The sequence below is a fragment of the Pseudopipra pipra genome, chromosome 5 (genome assembly GCF_036250125.1).
Source record: "Pseudopipra pipra isolate bDixPip1 chromosome 5, bDixPip1.hap1, whole genome shotgun sequence".
In the NCBI taxonomy this organism is placed as follows: Eukaryota; Metazoa; Chordata; class Aves; order Passeriformes; family Pipridae; genus Pseudopipra; species Pseudopipra pipra.
The window spans coordinates 22,063,696-22,089,951 of record NC_087553.1 but is presented as its reverse complement, the minus strand read 5'-3'; the positions used below and the strand labels follow the sequence as shown (position 1 = coordinate 22,089,951).

Sequence of the window (26,256 nt, the reverse complement as noted above, 5' to 3'; positions counted from 1 at the left end):
TCTGTGACTGCCGTGTTTGTTATCTCCAACCAACCACTTCCTGAGTCCTGATGGTGGAAGCTAATTTTAATTAATGGACTCTTTTTTTCCTTTTTTTTTTCATGAGTTCAGTGCTTTAGGTTTCTGCTCTTCCTATGTCTGAGCTTCTCTATCCTCCAGAAATAGGAATGATATTACAATCTGTCTCCATGAGGATGAGAATTCTGTATTAATTTTTGAAAATAAGTACAAAGATGAGAAGATTGATATCAACGTGCTGCAGTTCATTCAACCTGTGAGGAAACTCTTGTGATTTAAGATTCATTTCTTCACTGCTTTGCGAAAAATACAGTTGACTCATAGATTTAAAATTTAACCCAACCTTCACTGTGTCAGAATGACATACATCAGGTCTGAACACAAAGATACTTGGGAAATGGTTTCTCGGGCAAGAGAGCTCTTCATAAAATCATAGATCATTATTTTGGGGTTTGGGAGGAAAAGGACAGATAAAGGAAAATGAATACTGAATCAATATTACTAAATCCAAAAGACACCCCTTATAAGGATAGTTCAGGAATTACATGGAATTACAGTGCTAGTTTGCAAAACAACCAAATCTAATTCCCTGCATTATGTTCCACATACCTGGCAACACCAACAGTGAAAATTTTCCTATTCGAAGTATCTCAAAACCAGTCAACCAGTAAATGGCACCTCCACTCAAAATAGGAAAAAAAGTCACCCCACAGAAAATGAAAAGTTAGATTTGCTTCCAGTAGGAAGAGAGTTTCAGCTGGTTGTCCAAGAAGCAAACCACCAGCCAAGTTATCAGAAGAAAATTGAAGGTGTTTCTTTCTCTACCACGTCCTCCCCATTTAAATCACAGTTTAAATGTCCTTTGTTGTCCTTTGTCATTGAGGTTCAACACCTGGATGTCAGCACTGATTTCTTCTTCCCTTTATATGTCACCTAGTGCACATCAAAGGCAGGTGATTCCACTCAGAAGTCAGTGCTGCTGGACTTCTTGTCTGAGCATGTCTCAACTCCCATCTCAGTTTTGGAGAGCCCTTCCACTTTGACCTTACCACCTGTAATGGGTCTAGCTGAGATGGAGTTCGTTTCCCCATAGCAGCCCTCACAGTGCTGTGCTTGTCTTTGGTAGCTAGAAGGGTGTTTATAACACACCAGTATTTTGGAGACTACAGCACTGGCACAGCATCAGTGCTGTCTCTCCAGCATTCTGCCCTCCATCTGGGGGTGGGCAAGATCTTGGGAGGGGACACAACTAAGACAGATGAGCCAAATTGACCAAAGGTATGTTCCATACCAGATGACATCAGCTCAGACATAAAAGCTAAGAAAAGGAGCAGGGATGTGGAGCATTCATTATTTATAAGGTTTGCCTTCTGGAGAAACTGCTACACATGCTGGAGCCCTGCTTCCTGGGAAATGGCTGAACATCACTTGCTGATGGCAAGGAGAGAATAAATATTTTTTTTCTTTGTTTGTGCACTCACAACCTTTCACTTTTACTTTAGTAAACTGCCTTATCTCAACTTCTGAGTTGTTTTCCATCTTATTTTCTCTCCCCTGTCCAGGGGATTTTCTTCATGAAGTTACTGTCATCTATTCTTTCAAACAGTTTGGCCATTCACGCCTATATGAAATTTGCAGGTGACAAGAGCAGGGGAGTGTGCAGAAAAGATTGTTGCTATCTACAAAATTTTTGTGGTTGAATCCCATACCTTAGAGAGTAAGTCACATTCAGTACTAGTTTCAAGACAGCTTGCTTTGTCTGACAGTTTCTGCTGTTAGCTGTGCTTGATACCTGTGCCTGCTTCAGCTTTGGTCACCTTCAAACTGTAAACTTTTGTGGGCAGGGTTGTATCCTGCTCTTTGGCAGTACCAAGCACAGCAAGGCCTTGAATTTTGCCTGAGACTTTTGAGCTCTCCATAAAAAAAACGTATAGTAACAGCCATAAATGGAAACTGCTGTTTCCTCGCAGAGCCCAAAGGGTTCTACAAATGTTACCTGCTCCTTCCTAGAACTCAATCTCCAAAGCTGTGCTGCTTAAGTCTGGTAGATTGCATAGAGACCAGAAAGCCTCAGATTTTGGAAGAGAAACTATATCAGTATCCCCTCCTCTCAGAGAAGGTGTGAAGGGGAAGAAACATTTAAAAGCATCATAAAGGCTGTATACTGGCAATGTTCAACAATTCTGGAAGGTCATAAAGGCCAATTGTGAAGGAGTCATCTATTTACATGCATATATTGTGGTCATTAGTGATAGTGAGAGAGAAGCTAGTGAAGAAAGTACAAAACCAGTTACAATAAGATGCTGTTAACATCCTTGAATTGTGAAGTTAACTGGAATGTGTCAGAGGCTCTTTAAACAATGCAAACTTTGCAGTAAGAAGCTGAGAACATGTTGCTTTTTATAGAGCAGACCTATAGGGTGTTATGAATTCTCTAAAATTCAGATTTTATTAAATAGTTGTGCTCTTCTTTTTCTCTGACAGCAATATAAATGAATTCTAGGTATTCTGGACCTAGAAAAATGGTTTATTTGGTCCTTCTGTTATTAGGACAGTGATCCCAATTCCTTCAAATTAGAATGCTGTAGAGAGAGTTTGCTGCTAGTCAACATTGTCCTTGATTGCCTGTTGCAGTAACATGAAAGTCAGGACAGTGAATCCTGTTAAGGGGAACTGATTTTGACAGGGAGACAGAGGCATATTTCTTGTATGAACTATGGAGATAATGAAAGGAAAATTGAAACAGAGTTATTTCTAATGACAAGCATAGTAAGATTCAGTTGGGGGATGGAAAAGTAACTTTCTTTTCTTTGAGTTTTAGTTTGTTAGGAAAGAATAGACTGAACACCTCTGGCAGGCAGGGTGAGAGGTTGCTAAGCTGCTCCTCTCCTGTGCAAGTCATCCTAAGGCCTCTGTCTGGAAAAGAGCCCCACTGTGCGAAATGCATATGTGCACACACATACTCATACACCAAAACAGTCTCTGCACTGAACAACTTTCAGCAAAAGAAAGGAAAAAGTAGCATATCTCAGTCTATCCAGTGTACAGCTTTTCTCTGCTGGCAACAGTCTCTTTGCCCTGTGCACAGAGCCAAGCATAAATGAGCTCTGATCTCCAGGCACTGCCATGTGCACCATTGATAATACTCAACAAAACACTGCTGAAGTACAGTTTTGCTGATTAGTGCTGTGTTCTGTTGCAGTAGATCTGTGCCTTGAACAGTGACTGACCATCATGGTGACAGTGTTCACGAGAGCAAGTATCTGGTCCATAGTAGTGTTAAGGTAACACTCACTTTGCAGGACATACAGAGAGAAAAAGCAAGGATGATGGCACAGCTAGCACAGAGAAGAGCTAGGCTGAAGTGCAACCAACCTTTCCAGCTTCTCCTTTTGTAAAGTCCCATTGAGTCCTGGATAAATCCCAGTTTTTTAGAACTGCCATTGGCTGTGCAGCTCTTTCCCATATCTGTAGTAACATTCAAGTATATTTCTCTTAAAGTGGTGGTCAGTTGGCCATGCTTTGAGTGCTGTTTCCGATCTATGCACCCATGGACATGCAGGGCGGCATTGATCAGTCAAACACACAAGCCCATTTGGAACTGTGTTCTTCTCCCTGCTTTTAGAGCAGCGAACCAAAAGCAGAAGAAATATGAAGTACCCCTGGGGAAAATTATGGGACATAGTTACATTTACAGTATCAATCTGCCCATTCTCTGCACTTTATTTTGAAAAGCCAAGTGATTTGCTCAATTTAACATTTTCCTGCTTTTATTTGTTGTTTCTCTTTGCCAGGAAGTCTGTCATCCAGCTAGACCTAGCTAACACCAAGAAAGCTCTGATTGTACCTGCTTTTGAGACCCTACGCTACCGCCTCTCCTTCCCCAAGTCAAAAGCAGAGTTGCTGTCTATGTTGGACATGGGAACCCTCTTCACATTCAGGTAATGAAAAGTACTTTTGAACCTGTGATCATTATCTCTATTTTTTCTGTTCTTGTGAATGTTTGATTCTTTTCTCTCACTGTCAGCTCCATTAAGAAACCTATTGGAATTTTTTCTGTTTTCATAGAGAGGTAGTGAACAGAATCATATGTGGATGTATTCCATCTGTAAGGTCAGAATTTTATCTAGTATTATAGTCCTCTACTGAAGGACTTCAGTTGTTAAATTGAATTTGTTCTTTTTCATCATATTTTATTGCACTACAAAATCAAGTATGACCATTACACTCAAGGGCGTGTAATTTACTTTTTGGCTGCCAAATACTGTCTGGATAGCTGTGTCTTCTTATATGACCAAAAGTTCTGTATCTCTGCTCGTTGGTTCTCTTCCTTACTGACTTACTGGAAAAACAAATGCAAGCTTGCCATATGCTCTTTTAAAGTGTGAAACAGCTGCTTAAATACCTAGAGTTTCTCTATACAGAGGTAAAAGAGTACTCTGACTAGAAGTTAAGAAGCAAAGAACACCTAAATTTGGAGCTCCTCTCTGAAGCAGACTCCTTTTGTGGCTGTGAACAAGTCAATTCTATTATCTGCCAGACTCTTCAGTTTCAAAATGCAGCTACCAGGGGTTAACTGTCTCTTGGGGGTGTGTGGTAAGGTCTGATTAGCAGAGATTTGTAAAGCATCTCAGTGATGGGCAGAGTACAATGTGGCCTTATGATGTTGCACAGAGAGGGGGCTTAGGAGACCTGTGTTCTCTTCTCAGTTCCACTACTGCCCTGCTGGGAGGTGGTACACGAATCACTTTATTTTCTTACATCTCTGTTCTCCGTCTCTGAAATGCAGGTAACAATGTTCACCTCTCCTTTTTACAGTATTTTGAGATCTAGAGATAAAAGCTATGAAAAAGTTAGGTATTATCCATGGCTGGTGGAGCTCTATATCACCTCTCCCATCCTTCTCTTACTTTAGAGCTTTCCTCACACTTTTTCCATTCCTTATATTACACACCTCTCTTGTTGCAGCAACCACCCTTCCCTCATGTGGTTGCATGCGTGTCATAGCAGACAGCTTGTGTGAGTCTGGAAAACATAATTCTGATGCCTTGAAACTGAAAGTCATACCAGTGACTGCCTTGAAATAGAAAGTTGATGCAACTGAGTGAGGCATGCCTCTGGAAAATTACTTAAGGATACTGATAGAGCAAGTACTTTCACTCTGCCATCATTCTTTACAGTCAAAAGATGTAAAAATTAACAAGAGATCTGTTGATAGAAAATAATTGTCTCTCCTGTAGTTGAAAGAAAAAATCCTTCCAGTGGAAAATAACTCCCTGAGGATTTTCAGATGTTACATTCCACCAACAGTCAAATTTTCAGCTTGCACAGCAGTGGCCTTCCACTACAGATTTCATCTTCAAACTATACAGCATGCTGGTGTGTTACGTACACAGCCAGATTTCCAAATCCTTTCTCAAGTCTCACTCAGGCAAAAATGTCTTTAACATCAGTGGGAGTTTTGCCAGAACAAGGTTGGTTAAATAAGAATTGAAGGACATGCAGCTGGTGTACATATTAAAGTAGGACACATTTAACAAATGCTTCCTCAGTTTGTTTTGGCTCATTTCATTGCTCAAATGCATCAACAGCCACAAAGCAACTGTGATCTGGGCTGAGAATTTCCACCTCCACCTTCAAGGTGCTTTAATAATGCTGCAATTCGTGGCTGAGCGGGTGGGAGTGAACTGGGGAGGACTGCTGTGACAGTGATTGCTGAGAGTGCCTGCAGCATCCCAGTCCCTCACACCACACGGTAGATTACAATCTTTCCCTTGCTGAAATTGCTTTTGTCACCTCTTTTCCAAATAGTGACCTTTTCTACCTCTGGGCAGCTAAGAAGTACAAAATGGCTCTCAATTACATCCCTTAGTCACCACCAGAAGAGATGTGAGCATCTGCAGTGGGCAAGGTGTGCTGTGTAGAAACCCTCTGTGACAGCAGGATGCTCTGTGCCAGCTTGCTGGCTTCATTTGCAGGTGCTGGCATCCTCATGAGGATGTGCCTGCTCTGTGCCTGGGTCATAGCTGATGAACCACAGATGTATCATCGACACACTTTCAGGCACAAGGGAAACCACAGCTGGTAGAAGACACATCATCGTATTGAGAAAACATAAAAAGCAACAACTGATTAGCCAATTAACTGATTGCATCCACAATCCAGCAAAATTTAAGTTTGAGCATCTGAGTACAGGACTCGGGAAGTTTTTCTTTCACCAAGTCATCTTTCTCATTGTAACAGGAAGCTCAGAGGGACAATGCAGGGAGGAATAACACTCTGAGAAATTACTTCATTTTGCTAACTTTAGCAAAGTTTGCTATAATTTTCACATTTTATTTTAAATTAAGCAATCAATAATGCAAGGAAAATGAAACATTTGGTTCAAAGTGGAGGAGGAAGGGGTGTGGTGTTTTCCAGTTGTGTTCTGTGAACCGTGGGAAAGAAACTCATAATCATTTTACGGATATAGAATGATTTGGTTTGGATTTGTCAAAACTGCCAACATAGTGAAAAATACGTTGTTCACAATTTCACAAAGTTCCTTAGGGACTCAGTGAGTTTGAGTGTGGCCTTAAAATGCAGTGTGTATTTAAGTCTTGAGTGAGAAGGGCCTGAGCAGGAAAATTGCATTTATTCAATTGTCCTGTGAGATGGAAGACATATAGACAGGGAACCACTTCTCACAACTGCTTCACTGATAGTAAAGTCTGTTGAAAACAACTCATCCTTCAATGGCAGATTCCTCTATATGGACATCCAGGTAATGGTGTCTGCTTATCTTGCCTTGCAGTACCCTTCATGCAGTGATCAGCCATCGGCCAAGTCCTAGTTCCAGCAAGTTATCTGTGTATGTGTGTGTGTATATGTATATATAAGCCCATGTATATTGTATGTACAGATACATATATATCTCACAATTCTTGTTTTCAGTTTAATTACTCCTTTATAGCTAGTGTGTGCCCAACTGATTTGAGCATCCTGTACTCATTTTCCTTTTTGTCCTAACCTTAGCCATCCTTTTGCCTTCCTCTTTCCCTTCATTCATATCAGTTACTCTGCAGAGGCAAGTAAATAATCTCTGTTGTTGTTTTGTACAATCAGGTCTGTTCCTTCCTTTCTGATTTGTTTTCTCTGTGCAATCCCAATTCCATATTTTCCCTTCATTGTTTTTTCACAATTACTTATTTTTCCCTGCTAGTTAGCTCTCTTGGCTCACAGAGGTTATACTTGAGCTGCTGTAAGTGCTTACACTGATATCTCCGAAAAGGGTGGAAAGAAACTGAAGTTTCTTTTGTGGTTAGTGTACTGTTACCCCCCTGTTTAAATCAGTGGGAGAGTGTTACTAGAATAACAGCAGCATTTGGCTGCTTCTCTGCAGAAATCTCTCAATTAACCAAAGTTTGTGTGGGGCTTTGAAGATACAAATCACTTCATAAGTGTTTAGTAGTCATTATTATTATTATTATCATAATTAGTTTCAAAATGCCGGAGGTAGGATTTTAGAAGATAGAGCACCCTCCACAGTGCTATATCATTTTAAACCCCGTGTTGTGATTGTATTTTTTTTCCGCATAGATATCTGCACATTAGTGACTGAGTAGGTTACCCACTCATTTCCAGAAGAGGGCAAGAGAAGGATTGAGTTTTTGGAGATGATTCCAAAGGACATTAAGGGTTGTAAGCATCTTTGTGAATCTGGCACTGCTTTCTAGTAGTATCTGGAGAATGAATTCTCTGTCAGTTTTTTTAATACAGAAGGGTTTTGTTTTTCCGGGTCCCCAAGGCAGATACCTAAAAGCAATGAAACCTGTTTACAGTTTAGAAATGCAGCCTACAAAGGACCATATGTTACTTGGGACCCCAGTGCTATCCTAATAATTCTGTCCTCCTGCACTGCCCTGAACATGGACAGTGAGCAGAGCTGAACCACCTTTCTGTTTATGTTTCTAACCATATGAATATACAGTTCAAGTACAAACTCCTAAGCGGTGATTTTACATCCCTGATTTTAGCAATGGCTAAACTGCTAAATTGCTTACAATGTTACAAGAATTTCTGGGATTGAAACATTACCTCAGGTCATAACCTTGCAATATTTAATGCTCAAATACCTTCACTTTTGGCATATGAGTCATCCCTGTGAATTCAATGTACCTTGCTTTACAAACTGGCAGGATATTTGTTTTGTCCCTTCTGTTGCATATCTCTCTGTATTATAATACAGATAACTGCTATGCCTTTGTTTCTTCATTTAATCTATGAATCTGCAGAAAGAGCTTGTCTAGTTGGTTTTTGGAAAGTGTTTAAATAAGTGGGCGAGAGTCATTGACCCTAGCACTAATGGCGTGGATTCAAGCTGTGCTAGGAAGAGACCTGCTGTGACCTGAACAAGATTAATGAATTATAAAAGGATCTTTTTCTGTAAATCAAATTGATTACCTTACTGAGGATCACATGAGTACTCCCCACAATGTAGAATGTACAGCAGAAAGCCTTTATGTGATATTTTACTTATTAATTTAATTATGCATCTTGGTTCCTGCCATAATAATGGCAGTAATTAATAAAACGGAACATCTATCCAGAGCTCCAGGTGTCTCTCATGCAAATTATAAAATGGCATATAAAACAGATCATGAATGTCACTGTGCTGTAGAAATTTTAGGGGCCTTATCTGAGCTACAGATTTTCACAGTGATTTTAGAGCACCGACCGATACAGCCACTTGGTTGCCAGGAAGAAGACACAGCACTTTGTAGTGCAGATGAATGTCAGTGTACTTTGTAATTGTTTCTCACATTAGCATGAGGTAGTGTTTTCACACTATCCTTCACCGACTAGAGGTGTTTAAGCGCTGAGCTCTGGGAAGCGTGCTGGAAATAGTCCTAGAAATTGCCTCCGATTTGTCCTGAAAATGATGATGTGAACTGGAAGCTAATGTCCTTATTTTTGAGCATTTCATCTAACGAGTAACATTCTGTTACCTTGCCAAGATGCGTTCTATGTAATTACCTCCCCACATCCCTGCCATTTATGTCTGTTTAAGGTACCACGTCTGGACGAAAGGGCACGCGCCAACCAATTTTGCCAAGTGGCGAACAGCCACCACCCCCTACCGCGTTGAGTGGGAAGCAGACTTTGAGCCATACGTCGTCGTGAGGAAGGACTGCCCGGAGTATGACAGGCGGTTTGTTGGATTTGGCTGGAACAAAGTAGCTCACATCATGGAGCTGGATGCACAGGTGAGGAGATGACACCTGCGTATCTCACCCAGGGCTGTGCAGCAGGGTTGTTAAAATGAAATCTGTGCCCTGTAGAAAGACTTCAGGCTTTGCATCACCAGTACGGCTCACCCGGCCATACTGAGCTCCTTAATGAGTGGTTCTTGAGTTGGGAACACTGAGTTTAATCCTTGTCAAGTATTAAATGGAGAACTAAGTCTAATTTATTTATCAGTGCTGAGAAAGTCGTTTTGCGGTGACACAACCCCTGCAGTGCCCTCCTCCTGACTGAAGCATTGCAGCACTTGTTGCCAGTCCCATCGCTTGGTAGGGAATCTGCAGACACAGCTGGATCTTTTTCAGTTAGACAGAGGTTGGTGAGTCCCAAATGCTAATGTAGAATTCAAAAAGTAATCTTCAATTGAATCCAAGTCAAGCATCTTCAGTCTCTGGCTGGGATTTACAGCATGTATCTGAATAGCCAAAGTCTTTACATTTCCAAAGTCTGGGGCTGTGGAGCAGACTTTAAAGGATCCAGGTACTTAAGCCTTGGGCTACCTGCCTCTTGGATCTGTGACTTGGAATGAAGCTGCAGGGCAGAATTTATAAGAATACAGATGCAGAGAAAGGTCAGGAGTCCCAGACTGGCACCAGAGCTCTCAGAGCTGCCAAGGTCTGTGCCACCAACCTGGATCTTAGAGGCTGGCAGTGACTACGGCTCCATGGGATCCCAGTGCTGCTGGTCACTGAAATAGCAGGGTTTGCATTGCCTTGCTGTTCTTGGATTTGAAGCTAACCACTGTGCTAATCAGCAAGGTCTGGGTCATGGCATTCCTTTTTATTTTGGGTTTGTGGTGGGTTTTTTCAGTTTGGTTTCAATACCAATGCTTGAACTTGTTGAATTTCATGCTAATTAAAAAAATAGGTTTTGGCCATCTGTATCCTCCTGTGATACCTTCTGCTATGAATCTGGAATATAGCTGATCTTTCTCTGCTCAATTCTTACTAGTTTACGTGAAGCAGAACAGCACAAGGCATGCACCAACTTAGTGGGAGATTGTGTCTCTGGGGTGTGGGCTACAGTGTATTTGTGCGCAGGCACATATGTGGGAAGGATATTTTCTACTTCTGCTTACAAAACTACATGGTCACCTTGGGCTGGCAGCCACTCACCCTCTGTTTGCAGAAGGGTATTCCCAACAAATTTATACCTACTTATCTTGAGAAAAAAAATTGTCCCTTACATTAATGTTAATAATAATTTGCTATAGCAGTGTAATTTTCCAGTGCACTTTCCAAACACTAATCAATTAACCATCAGTTGTGGAGAGTGCCAGGGTAGTTTTTATTATTTGTTAATCTGTGTAACAAGGCTTATGTTCTCACTGGCAGCTCTCACGTAGCACTCAGGATTTAACTCTTCTGTGCAGAGAGATCTACCCAGCAGAGATTCACACATGGGAGATTGAAACATTTTTCATAGTTGATCATAGCACAGATACTTTAAATGGTCATGGGGTTGGAACTAACTCTGGGAAATTGTTTTTCTCACTCTTCCAGCCTTGAACACATTATAACATTCAAAAAAAGTTTCATTTTCCTCTGTACCAACATGGGTATCTGCCTATTCTCCCTCAAGATCACCCTAGAGGAGACATGGGATCGCACAGCTACCTTCCCCTGTGGTATTCCTCTGCTTTAGGGTGTCCACAGACACAGCTGCCAGCTGCTTGGCTGGCTTCATTACCAGTGGGCAGAGCAGCTTCTCAATTAAGTTATTTCACTGCTCCTCGCTGCTGGAGTGTCTGTCAAAAGGTCTGTTCCAGACCCCTTACCAAGGGCCTGTGCCACTGCTGTCCCTCAGGGCAGCACACCACATGGAGACAATCATCATTGTTATTCTGGGAGCGTGCAGGTGCCCACTGAGCTGGCTTTTGCTGTACAAATACAGCATCCAAATACAAATATATGAGTCTCCATCTAAAGAATTTATAATCTGTGAGCTAGGTTATTGCATTGCCTTCTCAACAGGGGTTTCCACATAGTAGGGATGGATCATTAGGAAACCTTTCTCTGCTCTTCCAGTCACTGTGGAACTAGACTGAGCATCCCATTTTCCAGGACCCCAGCCCAGCGTATTTCAAAGGGGATTATTAGCAGCAGACTCATCATTTCTTGGAAGGCTTTATGTGCCTGAAGACCTTTCAGAGGGATGGGAATACCGCCGTGCTGAACAGTTTGCACTGCAGAGCATAGACACTCCCTGACCTGCAGTATTACAGACTTGAAATGCAAGCAGAGAACAAAGAAAAGGTTGTATGAGGGGGATGCATCTTCCTCTGCAGCTTTGACTCTTAGTTTTAAGGTCCCTTAGACACATACTTTGTGGTTTATCAGCTCTCCTCACTCCATGGTGCCAGCCTTTGTTCTTGGGATTAATTCCCCATTAGTTTTAAGCATCTTCCAACTAAATAAATTCTGCCTGTGAGCATGAGATTATTTTGCTCTTGCTATACAGAAGCTCAGTGCCCCATTCCCATTTATGACAACATTGTAAATTGGCACAAAGACTTACCTCTTTAGCACTGTCTGTCAGGTAACGGGCATTCTCATAAGGAGAAAGGAGCACCCATATGGCATCTGCTCCTAGCTGTCCAACACATGCTACTGCTTCATAGGTGACTCTGGGAAGGCACTGCAGCCTTAGCTATACTTTGGGCTCACCAATACCACTGCCTGAGTTGGGAAATGGATCCACGTTGTGTTCTGTTCACTTGTTTCCTGTCTTAATTTAGCTTCATTTTTTGGCTGTATTGCTCAAACACTTGGTTTCTGGTAGCATTGTAATGCAGCAGCTTTCAGTCTTCTCTGCCTTGATCGTAGTTTGTTAGGTGAAGAAAAACTGACAGGTGAAACACTAAAGTTTATTAGCACAAGTTGTTGTCTCCCAACAATCTCTTTCCCTACTAAAGCATTTTGGAGTACTCTGCCTCGGTACTGTAGATACTCTGTGTCTCTGCACAGACTCCTAAATCTACAAGTGACTGGGCATTGCAAACCAGGGGAAGTTGTGCACCACTTGTTTTGAAGCCAGTGTGCTCTGTGGCTGTTCTCTCTCTGACCAGTGTCTTATGTAGAGATGGTTAATGAGTCAATCCAGCAACAGCTGTAGATAGAAACTGTGTGAAAACAAAAGTAAATTTGCCTGTGGGGAATTCAAAGTTTCTTTGTTATTTGCATCACATACAACTTGGATTTCTTGAAGTTCCATATGAAAAAAGAGGTAACATCCTGGTGGTTAGAGTGTTTTGCTTGGCTACAGAGTAATGAGGTTCACATTCCTTTTCTACCCAGTTTCTTGCAGGAGATACCTGCCTGTTGCACATCATAGGATGTGAACTAGTGAACTTTCAGCTTGTCTAAGGATCAGCCTTTTTCTAGCTTTACTCTTAATAATTTAACTATAAAAATAGAAAGATTCTGACAGGAGTAGTTGAGACTTAAATGAACCATTGTTTTCTAGCAACAAAAATTGTAAAGAACTTGGTCAGATATAAATAAAGAGAATTAGTAAAGTAGTTTTACAGGAGAAGGAGAAGTAGCACAGTATCTCAGACTTTGTGAAAAATTTAATTTACATAAAAACATCTCAAAGCATATGGAATTAGCAGGTTCATTTTCGCACATCGCCTATAAATGATACCATCTTCTCCTCTTATTTCAGGTTTATAAATAGTTTTGGACAGTTTTGTCTCTGTAAGTATCTTAGTATATAGGCAAAGCAACATATGTTGTGCAGTTTTGCCTTTGTAAATATGGCTTATTCCAGCATCCCAAGCAAGATAATTTGTAGGGACAAGGCCAGGTTTTTGCATGGATGCTTGAGACCCATGCCGTGTAGTCACAGTTGTGTTGGTTGCAAGCACACTACTGCAAAGTGTGTGCTGCAGACATGGCTTCAGGTGTGCCTTTGGTACTATTTCCCCATTATTTGGCTTATATGAAGTAAAATGTTTTAAAACAGTTGGGTTTTTTTACGAGGCTGGTAAAACATTGAAAGAGGTTACTCAGAGATATGGTGGATGCCCCATCTCTGGAAACGTTCAAGGTCAGATTGAATAGGGCTTTAGGCAACCTGATCTAGTTGAAGATGTCCCTGCTCATTTCAGGGGAGTTGGACTAGATGACCCTTAAAGTTGCCTTCCAACCCAAACCATCTTAAGATTTTACAAAAAGAAAAAGTAGATCTTTCATCAAACAAAGAAAAAGCTACTTGGAAAAAAAAAAAGGCTTATTTGAGATACCTGCATGGGTTTGGTTTTTTTGAGACCCATACTGCACTGTTACTTACTGGAGCATGTTTGACTGTGGAGGTACAGGAGAGATGCATTGCAAGAGGGCTGGGGAACACCCTCACAGTCAGTGTCTTTCTCCCCCAGGAGTACGAGTTCACGGTGCTGCCCAACGCCTACATGATCCACATGCCGCACGCCCCCAGCTTCGACATCACCAAGTTTCGCTCCAACAAGCAATACCGCATCTGTCTCAAGACCCTGAAGGAGGAGTTCCAGCAGGACATGTCACGCCACTACGGCTTTGCAGCCCTCAAATATCTCACGGCAGAGAACAACAGCTAGCACCACAGAGCCCGTGTACGGGAAACAGGGACACCAGAGGGAAGAGCCACTCAGCGTGTGGGGCCCAGTCATCAAATTTTGAACTGAGAAATACTTTCTGTTTTTATATCATACTTGGCAGTTCTAACAGTAGAAATTTGAAGTGACATGTCTTCGAACTGTGCTCATTCGTCCCTTCCCCAATTACCCCAGGCCTTTTGGCTTTAGCATTCATGAGGTGTCTGCGAGTAGGGCCGGCCAGGCACCCTCCATGCCACTGAAGGTGGGGACTGGGCAGGGACTGGGAATGCACTCCGCTCTCTTGACTGCAGAGCAAAGACAGACCTTCAGAACGTAGAATTTCATGTTGCTATTTAATAATTTGACATGCTTTTTATCTGTAAAGGAAGATCTTCGGGTCGCTGTCCTGTGAATTTCAAATCTGCACTACTCTAAAAGGGAACTTTCACCTGTGAACTTTCACAGGGACCCTGTTAACATGGATGACCTTGCTAATGCAGGATGAGCCAAAGGTCTGAATTAGCCTTGAAAACACAGGGGACACTTATACAATACTGCACTCCCGAGAAGCTGTGTTACTGGTTTAGGTGTATACATGATATCGGTTGGTCTTTTATTCTCAAATTAGTTGTTTTATCAGGAAAATCCCCTATACTCCACCCTGCCTTTGCCCCACTCCTAAATGCTGCTCCTTTCCTTGCCAAGGAAATGTCTCCCTTGTGTTTCTTCCCCATCTTCAATTTTGGTGGACCAGTAAAGAAGATCAGTAGCTCTGTTAGAAAGCGAACAAAACTTGTCACTGTAAGGTCTGTTTTCACCAGAGCAACTTGTTCACATGTGTCTACTAAGATAAAGGGTCTGACTCTAACTCTTTATCTTTTTCAGGCAAGAATTGGATTTTACCTATAAGGCACATTGTACCAGGGGAATATTGATTTGTAGGCTCATTTCAGTGCTGCCCAAACGTGAAGGCTCTGGGCCTTAGGCTTTAAGTGGACTTCTTTGCTGAACAGGGAATAAAAACTAGTAAAAAGGCAACTAGTAGCCTTGGTGCTCTCCTGCTGCCTGCTGCAAGGTCTCAGAACTACTTCGTTAAAGGAGTTTATAATTAAAAGGAGCAGAACTGTTAGGAATAAACTCCCCATTCGAGGGGGAGAAAAGAATGTGTTGGGAATCTGAGTGATTGTTTGCTTGAACGTGGACTGGTCAAGTTCACACCATCGGTACACACAGGAGTACGCTGGAGGGCGAACAGGAAACCTAACAAGCAAAATGCAGAAAACAAGACACTGGACTTTTTGCCATTTTCTTTATCTTCAGTATTAATGTTGTGTTTACATGGGATGAAGAGATGAGGTTTAATGCACTACCCCTTGCAGGGCTATTTGTAATTTCTGTTGCAATGTTAATAGAGAAAGCAGAAACAACTCAGTGAGAAATGTGTTCTGTCTCCCTACCCCAGATCCCCATACAACCACACATACCAATATTACTGCCTGAGTTGGAAAATGAATCTACATTGCATTCTGCTCATTTTTTTTTCCATTTTGTTTTTCAGCCACTGGATCTTCTACTTTCCTCCCCACCTCATCCCTCTAGAGCTTGGTTTTATTTCTAACCTGACATTTTGTGAGAGCTTTCTGTTACGGTGGAAACCACGCAGTTTAAACCAGACATTTAAACTACAAATACCAGTTCATCATTCTCTGTATATATAAGAAAATCCAAAAAAGGCAACATCTTTGAGAAGAAATAAAAAGGGGCGGGAGTCTATGTGTAGTTTTCACTTTTTCTCCTGGGAGTGTTGGCTGTGTAAGAATATATCACTGCATAATTATCCAAAGAGCTTTTTTTCTCTTCTTAATAGCTTCATGTAAAGATTTACATAAAAAGCTAGAAAGGGCAGGGAAGAAGTGAGTGCTCAGTTCTGGCTAAGATATATTCTTTTAAAAAAACCAAAATCTTAACTCCCCAGATCCCATATTATTCACCATTAAGGGCTCAGGTCACTGTGCTTATTGAGAATGAGAAGAACCCTGCAGCACAGAGTCCTGTTGATTAGCTAATGTGCAGAAAGATACCAAAAGCTGGCCTGAGAGAGTCTGACACTGGTAATACCTACATAAAATCTCCAGTCAGAGTTTCAGTGTGGCCACCATTATGTTTCATGTGTATTAAAAACTTTCATTGCCAGATGTACATTTCTCCTTGCCCTGCAGCAGCACAACCTGTAGCACGGAACTGTATATTATTTGGATGTACCATTATCAACATTCTTCTCATTATTCTCTTCTCACTGGTCATGTGATGAGGATGGGGGGAGCGGGGAGGTAATAATTTGCTACTTGCCTGACTGTACAGTGAGTTCTGGGACCTCCAGGGTAGGCTTAGGTGTGCTGGCTGGTGTAACCAGCTCAAAGATTGGTAGTAGGTACAAAGAGTCCCTTTCTTTCCTTATAGACACTGTACTGATTTGTATCTGTCATGTCATGTTTGTGCTTCATAATTTGAGAGGTGTGGGGATTAGGTTTTTTTAGTACATTTCATCTAATTTACCTAATAGCAAGTTAGGATTACATGTCTGACTGTAACTGCCAGGGCTCCTCCAACACCATGAAAGAAAACACCACTGACAACAACAAAAATCCCCAACTTAGTTATAACTGACTGTCTTCTAGTCCTCTGCTGTAGTATTTGCTAGCAACTTTGTTACTTAATTATCAGTTTTCTCCTGAAATCTTCAAGAAATAGCAGAAAAACCTGGTGACTTAATGCCTTTGTTTTATTGCTTTGTTCCACCAACTTCTCTCTTGAGTCTTCAGTCTATGACCTCTCCTTATCTCTGATATTTGGAAAGTGTGAGTCTCTCATTTAGGTATCACTCCAGCACCCTCTCAGTGAAGACTGATGCAAATAAATCATTTAGATTCTTGGCATTGTCCTTATTGTCTTTAATTGTTTCTTCTACTTATTGTTTGGGGTGGCCTACCAGATATCTCCACTTTTCTGCTTTTGCGTACTGAGCAAATGTGCATTTTCAGCTTTAACTTCCTACTGTTTGCTGTTCAGACTCTCTCTTAGCTTCCTCAAACTCCATCTTAACTATTGCATACCTTCCTTTCAGCTTTACAGTGTTTTATTTCCATTCTCTGAAGGTTTTCTATTTGGCCCAAATAACTTCTAAAATTTCCAATTGAGTCATATCAGCATTTCCTTGTCTTCCATTCATCTAAGGGATAGAATGCTCCATGGTTATTTATAAGGCCCTTTCAATTTTTAATCTGAGGATTTCAGTTTTTCTGTTCTTTTTAATTAGGGTCACCAATTCTTCCTTTAAAAAGATAAAGAGGGCTTTGTTTTTAAATTTATATTGAATTTCACCTTACTAAGTTTTGAGACTTTGTATTTTCCTCTTTAACCTTTCTAAATTCTAACCTTTTCCTAATCAAGGGATCAGAAAAATTCTTTTGTTCCTCTAATTTGGGCTCTTATCTTGACACATTTTGTTCTGTGTCTCCCTTTTCCCTCTCCACTACAAAACATTGAAACATAGGAGTCACTCGAAACTTCTCAAGTCCCAAAGCCTGAACTGTGTATTTCCCAGCACCTTTTGACATCCCACCACATTTCAGGCTTAATTATTATTCCAAATAATAATCTGATGCCTGGCACACAGTCCTCCTGTTTTTGTTTTCATGCTTCTCCCTTTGATATAACAGGCTTTCCAAGTTTAAGTTTTGGGCAAAGTAGTTATCTTTATTTAATACCTTATTGTAACCCTCTGATAGGTTTCCATGATTTTCACAGTATATATATATATAACACCTTCAAAAGTTTGGCTGTAGTTTCCATCCTATCAATTTCTAGTTAAGGGTCGTCTACCATTTACCTATCTGGCAGACCTAGAAAATGTCTTTGTTTATCCTGGGTAGTCCTTAATATCTATCAGATTTTTTTTCCCAAATCCTTACTTTTAGTAATTCCTTCCAGGCTTGCTAGTTTCCTATGTGAGCAATCTGGTTCCACTTCACAATTTTCGGGTTTTTTCCATTTATAATCATTGTCTTGGACTCCGTGATTTATCAGGATTTAGCAGGTGTACCTGCACTTCCATCACTTTTGTTAGACTGAATATGACATATACTCACTAAAGTACTGGTAGACTTCATGTTGTTTGTTGGTAAATCATAAACTGCATTTTCCTTTTACTACAACAAGCAGAGACACTTCATAGTGTTATTTGCAGTAGCTGTTGCAGCAGAGTAAGCTCTGTGTTAGAGGGAGAAGCACAAAAACCTTGTCGGGATTGTAGCTACTGTTTCTCTCCGCAGGGAAAAATAAGGCCCTAGCACAGCTGAACAGTTTTATAAATGCCCTGCACAAAGCACACTGCACATTATTTTCTGGTAGGTATAATCGTACATAGTCCAATTAAATATGAAAAATACATTTTTAATGTTCTCATTTTTATGTGCAATTCTATCCAGAAGATAATGCATTTCCTTCTCTATCTTGCCAGTTTCCCCCATTACTCCAGCCTGCCTAATAGCCCCATCTGTTTTCAGCTGAGGAAGATTAATGACCAGAAGCACTGGGAGTCCTGGCAAATCAGCAGAGATATTACTCTTAGGCATTGCTCAGGACATTTGTTCCTACTCTGCCAGATACTGTATGGGTGTTCCTCAGGTTTCAGGGCAGCAACAGCAGAACACAGCAAGCTCAGCAAGTGGGGTGAGTGTCATTATTTATGAACTTCAACCAAGTCTAATACGTTCAATGGTGAGAGTGTTAAAAAGAGAATATATCATTGTTAGCTCAAAAAATATTTCAATTTTAGGAAAAAAAAAAGCATCTGAGTTTCTTCAACTCCAGTGAGTGAGACTGGAACAAATAAGTCACTAGTAGACAATGCCAGCCAATAATCTAGTATTTCCACTGCAGTATTGAAAATGCAGAAGAATTGATAGCTAAATTAAGTTATTTTTACAGTAGTAATTCATAATGTATATTTAGATTATGTGTTTACATCCAAACACTTCAACGTACTGGGGATTGTTTGAAGACTGCTACTTTGTTTCACAACATAAAATTGCTTGGAAAAGCTGTTTATTTGTGTTGTCGATCATATGAACATATTTGTTCAGACATGTTAGCGGATACTCCAGTGGAAGTGTTAGCTCATTGAGGGTGTCAGGATGCAAAAGATCTGAAGTCCAGGGTAAAAGCTTAGTATCTTTTCATTCATTCTGTATAGTTTACCCTCATATGAGGAGAATTGTTTCCTTGCTCCCAGCAAATTACTATTTTTGTAGGGTTAAAATGTCCTAAAATTCTGCAATATGGGTCCGTGGAAGTCACTGTGCAGGCAGCAAAGGCTGCATTTGAGAGCTCCATGGTCCACTGCCATGAGACACAAGATTTCATTCCAGAAGAAATAGTTCTGATCTGGGGGTAATTCTCTGACAAGGGATTTAGGCACCCTACCCTGACCAGATATATTCAAGAAGAAGTCCCCAAACACATAAGGCCAAGTAATTCAAGCCAAGCTAAGCCTGTTTCTCAGTATTACAGCAACATAATTCTCAGTCAGCTGGATGTGTGAATTTTCAGCTTTAGCCATTATATCACAAGACTCGTGCAAAGGCTGCAGAGTCAGCAGAGTTGGAGGATCTGAAATTTCAAGTTGCTGGTGGACTTAGTGATTTGCTCATACGACTTCTTGCTGTCCCCTGGCACGTATGCAATAGGACATAGTCTACACAATTATTTGCTCGAGGTTTTTTTAGAGGATTTCTCTTTCATTCTGTGCACAGAGTGAATGATATTCAGGTGAATGAAGCAGCTAGGTGATATTTCTTTTTACTTTTGCTTTCATTGAGCTTTTCATAATATGATAGCAGCCTTGATTCTGAGCAAAGTGAGACTTTTTTTCAGAGGATAGGTATAAACTGTGATTTAGGAAAGTCAATTATCCCCCATGCTCTCAGGCTTTCTAAGCAGAACACCTGCAGTGCTGTTCTACAAGCTTTTCTTATTTGGAGGGATCCTGTGGAGCTGATGGAAATTATACATTCAGAGGCCTTGTAGCACTCACCCCTAGCCTATGAATGCTAACATCTGAACTTGCAAGTGTGATGAATCCCAGCTCTGTCCAAGCATGTCTGCTCCATCACTGGGAGCACTCTAGAGGCTATCAGCAGTCTTGTCAGGTAAGCACTGAAAAATGGAGTAAATAATTGGAGGTATGAGGGGTTTGTTTTAAGTAGCCAGATTTCCAGAGGAATGAGGAAGACATAAGCATTCTGAAGTCCCTCTGAAGATCTGTTCATAGGATCTGTGGGTTGGACTAAGCTCATTCTTGGATTTGAGGCATTTCTTACCCAACACTGGCCAATGTGGCCCACCTGGAGTAAATTCTCTGGATTGTAAAATTCATGAAAGTCAGCACTGAGATTAAACCATTCTCAGCTCAAAGATCTTCGTTTCATTTCTTTGGATCCCCACACTGATCTCTTGGTGCTCAGGAAAAAGGAAAAGAAGAAAAAAGATAATAGCAAAGATAACAGTAGAGTTCTGACTACCCAAACTTTCTTAAATTGTCAGCACTGAGGTCAATGGTTGGGGCAAAGCTAGAGTTAGTGAGATTCTTAAATTTCTCCTTTTGATCTGCCTGTGGAACTGTTGTTCCAGCAGAACTCTCCAGTGATGCTATAGGGAAAGGAAAAGCTCTCCAATGCTGATTGATCCATGAACTCTTCATCCAGTCAGAACTAACCACCAGCAGCAGGAAAGAAGCGGCACCACTGTCTGCTTTTGGGGTTTTTTTAGAAGGCAATAGTGAGTTCAGTCTGAAATCTATTATTCTGATGATAAACTTTTCTCAGCTTTTCTGCATTTTACATGTATACTTACTGTGAGTGACAGAGGCCCCTTGGGGTTAGGAAAAGATGGGACTCAGCAGTTTGCTGGTTCAGAATGAGAACAAGATATGTGTATATTCTCCCTTGACACCTTGCACAGTGCTCACTAATTATATTAGCACCAAATAATCCATCTGACCTGAGACTCAGTGTTTGGGCTGGACAGTAAGCTTCTGCTGTGTTGGTAAGAGAACAGACAGATAAGCAAAATTATGCTTTCTGTCCGTTACATCAATGAATATTGCTGTATGGGTTCAAATGGCTCATGGAAAGTTTACGTCTTGTGGTTTTCACCATTAAGGTTTATTCAAAGAATAGCAAAGTCAATTAAAAAAATAAAAGCAAACAAACAAACAAACCCCTGTGAGTTCCATAAGGATCCACAAGGATTAGCATTCACAGAGAGTCACCAGTGCAGAATATTTTTCAAGTTCACCTGCCAACTTTTGTCATGAATGCAGAGAATAGAGGCACCACTGTCTTCTTTCTGCTTATACTTCATAGAGCAAAACAAATGCATGTACTACAAGCAACTCTCTGAATCAGATCACCCAAGACACAAATATTTTCTGATTTGTTGCTTTGATTTACATTTTCATACGTAAAATTGAAAGTTTGCAAAAACTTTTTTATTCATATTGTTCAATTTAAATATTTATATTCACTGTTGAATATGAGTCAGCAGAGCCCTGGCAGCCAGAAGGGCCAACTGTGTCTTGGAGGGCATCAGGCAAAGCATCACCAGCTGGTTGAGGGAGGGGATTGTCCCACTCTGCTCTGCACTGGTGTGGCCTGACCTTGAATGTTTTGTGAAGTTTTGGGTGCAACAATATAAGAAGGATCTAAAGCTGTTAAAGAGTGTCCACAAAGATGCTGAAGGGTCTTCGGGGGAAGCTGTACAAGGGGTGACTGACATCACTTGACTTCTTCAGCCTGGAGAAGAAAAAACTTGAGGGGAGGCCTCACAGCAGCCCACAGCTTCCTTACAAGGGGAAGCAGAGGAGCAGGCACCCATCTCTTATCTCTGGTAACCAGTGACAGGACTCAAGGGAGTGGCATGAAGCTATGTCAGGCTTAGATTGGTTATTAGGAGAAGGTTCTTCACCCAGAGGTGGTTGGGCACTGGAACAGGCTCCCCAGGTCACAGCACCAAGCCTGACAGAGTTGAAGTGCTTGGACAACACTCTCAGGCTCATGGTGTTGTTCTTGGGGCTGGCCTGGGCAGGGCCAGGAGTTGGACTTGATGATTCTTATCCCTTCCAACTCAGTATATTCTATGATTCTATTCTGTTTATTTTCTTAATATGTTTCTTAATGTTTTCTTCTTATTATTTTCTTAATATGCTTTCTTCTGCATCTGTCAGGCTTGAAAACATTACAGCATTGTCTGTGGTGAAGATAGAATTGAGGGATTGCTGAGGTGTCCTCAGCACCATGTTAGTGCAGAAACAGCCTTTCCTGTAGCTTGTGGGATTTTTTCCTTTCTTTGTGCTATCACAGGTTTTAGTTCTACCTTAGCAGTATCTCTTCCAGTAAGTGTGAAAGTCTACTGGCTTATTCTAGACCACTGCATGAGTTCATTACTAGAGCAATGTTTCTGGCATCGCACCTGAGCCTCCACACAAATTTATTCTGCAGGGTTTTTTTCAATTTTAATCTTCAAGACTACACCTGGGAGAAAATTCACCAATTTGAAGCTCTAACAATGGGTTCACTATGTTTTGTTTTATTTTTAACATATTTTGTTCTGACTGCTGTCCATGACACCAATAGATCTTCCAGAAAAATATCATTTTGAGAGGAAGAGAGTCATTGTAAATAGTCCAATGGGACTTAAGTCAGCAGCATTTATGAGGGTAAGTAATCTTCTCAAGCCAGAAATTTTAGCACATATTTCTACTATGTACTGATTTCCTGCTATTTCTGTAAGGCTCCATTTCATGATCCTTCTTCAGACAGCCCATTCTTGGGTTTTCCACTTTTTCTCTATATTCCTATCTGCTACACCCCTAAATCCACGTTTATATCAGCCTTAGGTAGGTGTTGACAGGTATTTTAAAGATATTATAGACAGCTTTCACAGTGCTGAGATCTGATTATAACTGTTACATAGAAAACAGACTCTCTTAAAACAGCAAGAACATGTTTAAAAAATAAGAGAAAAAAAATACTTGGGCTTCTAGGAGAGAGAAGAGGAAAGACTTAGGCCTTTAATACTATTAATACCAAAGCAAGATCGGGTTGCTTAGGTCCTGACACATTACTAAGAGTTGGTAGCCATGCATAAGATGACAATGGTGATTATGTGTGGCTCTGGAAGAAACAATGACTTCAGAAGACTTGGCAGAGATCATTTAGTCTGAACCATTGGTTTCACTTTTTCTATCCAAAAAGCATTTTGATTGTCCAATGCAAAAAGCATTTGGATTGCCTTTCACAAAGCTGTCTCCCAGTAGAATGGTTTCAAAGCATGGACAGGCACTAACCAAGTCTATAAACACTCCCTTTCTTTCCATCACTTACTCCGTTTCTCCTCCCTACAGCAGAGTACCTGAAGAAAGGTAGCACCAAAGTGTTCTAAATACCAAATGTACCTTGCAATGCTAGAATCCTTAGGTTTTTAGATGCACAGCTGGAACCATTCATGCCCAGATTAAGCCCATGCAACTTGGCAGATGTCTGAGACCCACAGAGTGGGAGTTTGTCACAGAGTCATAGAATCATTTAGGTTGGAAGAGACCTCTAAGATCATCAAGTCCAACCATAAACCTGACACTGCCAAGTCTGCCACTAAACCATGTCCCTAAATGCCACATCTACATATCTTTAAGTGCCTCCAGGGATGGTGACTCCATCACTTACCTGGGGAGTCTGTTCCAGTGCTTGACAACCCTTTCGGACCCTGTAGTTCCCTTTGACAGTCAATGTAGTGAGAAGGATTTCTGAAGGGGGCATTTCGGTTCACTTAAGCCCCACATCGCCCTTTGCTCTGTGACTATCAGAAAAGGTTACAGTGCTGACGGTCCCCATGCAAGTGCCTCAGGTGTGTACCTGCCCAAAGTAACACAGGATAAATCTGGGCCAGTGAGCATCAGTTTTAGAGTTACCACCTACTCATTTAAGATTGCAGGTGTCAAAATCCCCTGGAAACTAAGCAGTAAGTGCTACAAGGCTTTATACTCAGTATTAGCTGACAAACTTGAGAACAACAATCTCCATGATGGAAAATGTGTGGGCGGATCAGCCATGGGAGGGGAGTGATTTGTGGACTCCAGAGACTTTGCTACACATTGTGACAGATAGCTTGTGCTAACAGCCAGGAAAGCACTCATTTTCAGCACAAAGTTGTGGGCTTCATTATGGTGGTTAGAATATTACCCCTGTCATTGCTGTCCAGGCTGTGCGAGGTTTTGCACTGTATTATGCAGAGAGCACGGGCGCCGTTTTCAATGTGTCAGCCAGCAGATTTCCAAAAATGCAGGTAAGAAAGCTGTGAGAATGAAGGGGTAAAAATCCTCACCAATATCTTTTCATGTGTTTTTCATTCTTAAGACTCAAACTTCATTCCTTTTCTGTCATGACCAAGGCAATTCTACATTCTCCAGGGGAAAACTGGAATGTCGTGACCTTTAGGGTGAACCAGGCATGAAGCAAGACTTGTTATTTTCTCGCAAGGTTTGTGGCACTGAAGGGTTTTGAATGTTCAACTCACCACCCTGTCAGTATATTACCTGGCTGGCTGTCCTTCTGCTTCAACTGATACCAAACTCTTTTGTTTCTCTTCCCAGCTTGGGGAAATATTTCAGGAAAGAAAACAGAAAAGTGTGTCTTCTTTCCTTCTGCTGCCCCATCTCCCAAGCACCTCCGTCCTCCACGATCAGACTGAGGCAACTTGCATTTAACACAAAACACTTAATTTACACATATGCTTCAGTCCACGTGTAAGTTTTCTAGGTGACAACTCTATCAGGGAAAATGCTGTTTGGATTGGGTGTGCAAAGTAAATGGCTTGTAAATACTTGAAAAAAAAAAAAAAAAGGTTAATTTTCAGTTGTGCAATAAACTTGTGAAATAATCCTCTCATTCCTTTCCAGTATCTGACTTGACACATGCTGGTTTCAGGAGCATACCAACTGTTGTTTCTTCAGACAGGATCAAAAAGAGAGAATTCATGGACTGTTTGGCTTTCATCTTTAAGCTTTTTATTGCTTTTAATTTTGCATTGTCATCCCCTTTAAGTTGGTTTATTCCTCCAACCCTGGTTCAATCAGACACATTAGTACAAGGCGGTTCCCACTGAAGACAGGTGAGTCATCATCTCCTCAGAGTTAATCATGTGTTTATCTGCTTTACTTGACCTTGACCTTCTTCCTGCTGTTGTCTTTCTGTAATCAAAGACAAGACTTTGGCAGATGGGGGCAGTTTATTCAGTTCATACATAAGCATGACAACAAGCAGATGAATACTCTACAATGAATGACAGCTCACCACCACCATGGGAGCAAATCCATCCAACAGGTTAGTATTGCAAAAGCTTTATCTGCTTGTGGCAGCATGGATTTTCCATTATATAGGAGTCCTTCTCTTGCTAATAGAAAAAAACTATGCAAAACACAGAAACCTTCACTTTTCTATTACTTAACTCTTGCTGATAGGTTTTTCAGGTGCTCAGAGCTGCAACTGCATCTCTCCTAATCTGACTTACAGCTGGTATATCCTTTAGCACTAATAAGCAGAAACGGGGGAATACAGCTCTCTCCTTTCCTGCTTTCTTTCTACTTGGTGGCCCAGGGCCTCTCTGCAGAACTTTGTTATCAAGAAAGGAGATGGGGGCACAAATGGGAAGACAGGTCAGCTGCATAATCTTTTGTGGTTTGTTTTGGTCTTTTTAAACAAAATTCAAAGTAGATTCTACTATAAAAGTGTCTTTGCTGAGAATGACAACACAGAATTTACATTCATAGGGACATCATAAAGAATAGGATGTCCCTGGATGTAGGATATGGAGCCTTTCTCAAAAATTGAATAGAATATGAACAAAAACTAATATAAATTGGGAAACTAACTGAATTTCTTGGGTGTTTTTAGGCAATTACAGAATCAAATAGATTTTTTCTGGTGCAGGAACAGGCTGGAAGTCCAACAAGAGTTGGAAAGAAAAGGGTTTAGGTACATTATCAGAAATATAAATACTTGGAAAAGTATATATACATAAAAATAGGTAGAAAAAGAATTCACAGAAAAGGAAGATGAAGGGCTGGAAATGTGCAAGTGGAAGTTTTATAAGCTGAACTTCACAATCATTGCAGAGAAAGAGAGAATCTGCAGGTGTAACTCCCTTAAATTCCCTGACTTTGCAGCAAGGCAAAGCTGGCTTGCTCTGGGAAATGAATGATTGAGCAGGTGCAAGAATTGAATGACATTAACTGTGTAAATAGCAGTCGCTTTTCAATAATC

At 41.0% G+C, this 26,256-nt stretch overlaps 1 protein-coding gene across 8 annotated transcripts in view; it reads left to right on the top strand.

Moving 5' to 3' along the window:
• LARGE1 (LARGE xylosyl- and glucuronyltransferase 1) overlaps positions 1–24,882 on the top strand; it is a 293,661-nt gene extending 268,779 nt beyond the window's left edge. For all 8 annotated transcript variants that reach the window (XM_064654910.1, XM_064654909.1, XM_064654904.1 and 5 more), the window contains 3 exons: positions 3,813–3,959; positions 9,068–9,263; positions 13,682–24,882. In XM_064654910.1, the coding sequence (XP_064510980.1) occupies positions 3,813–3,959; positions 9,068–9,263; positions 13,682–13,879 (541 nt within the window). In that variant the 3' untranslated portion in view covers positions 13,880–24,882. The remainder of the gene's footprint in view (positions 1–3,812; positions 3,960–9,067; positions 9,264–13,681) is intronic.
• Positions 24,883–26,256: the final 1,374 nt, after the last annotated feature.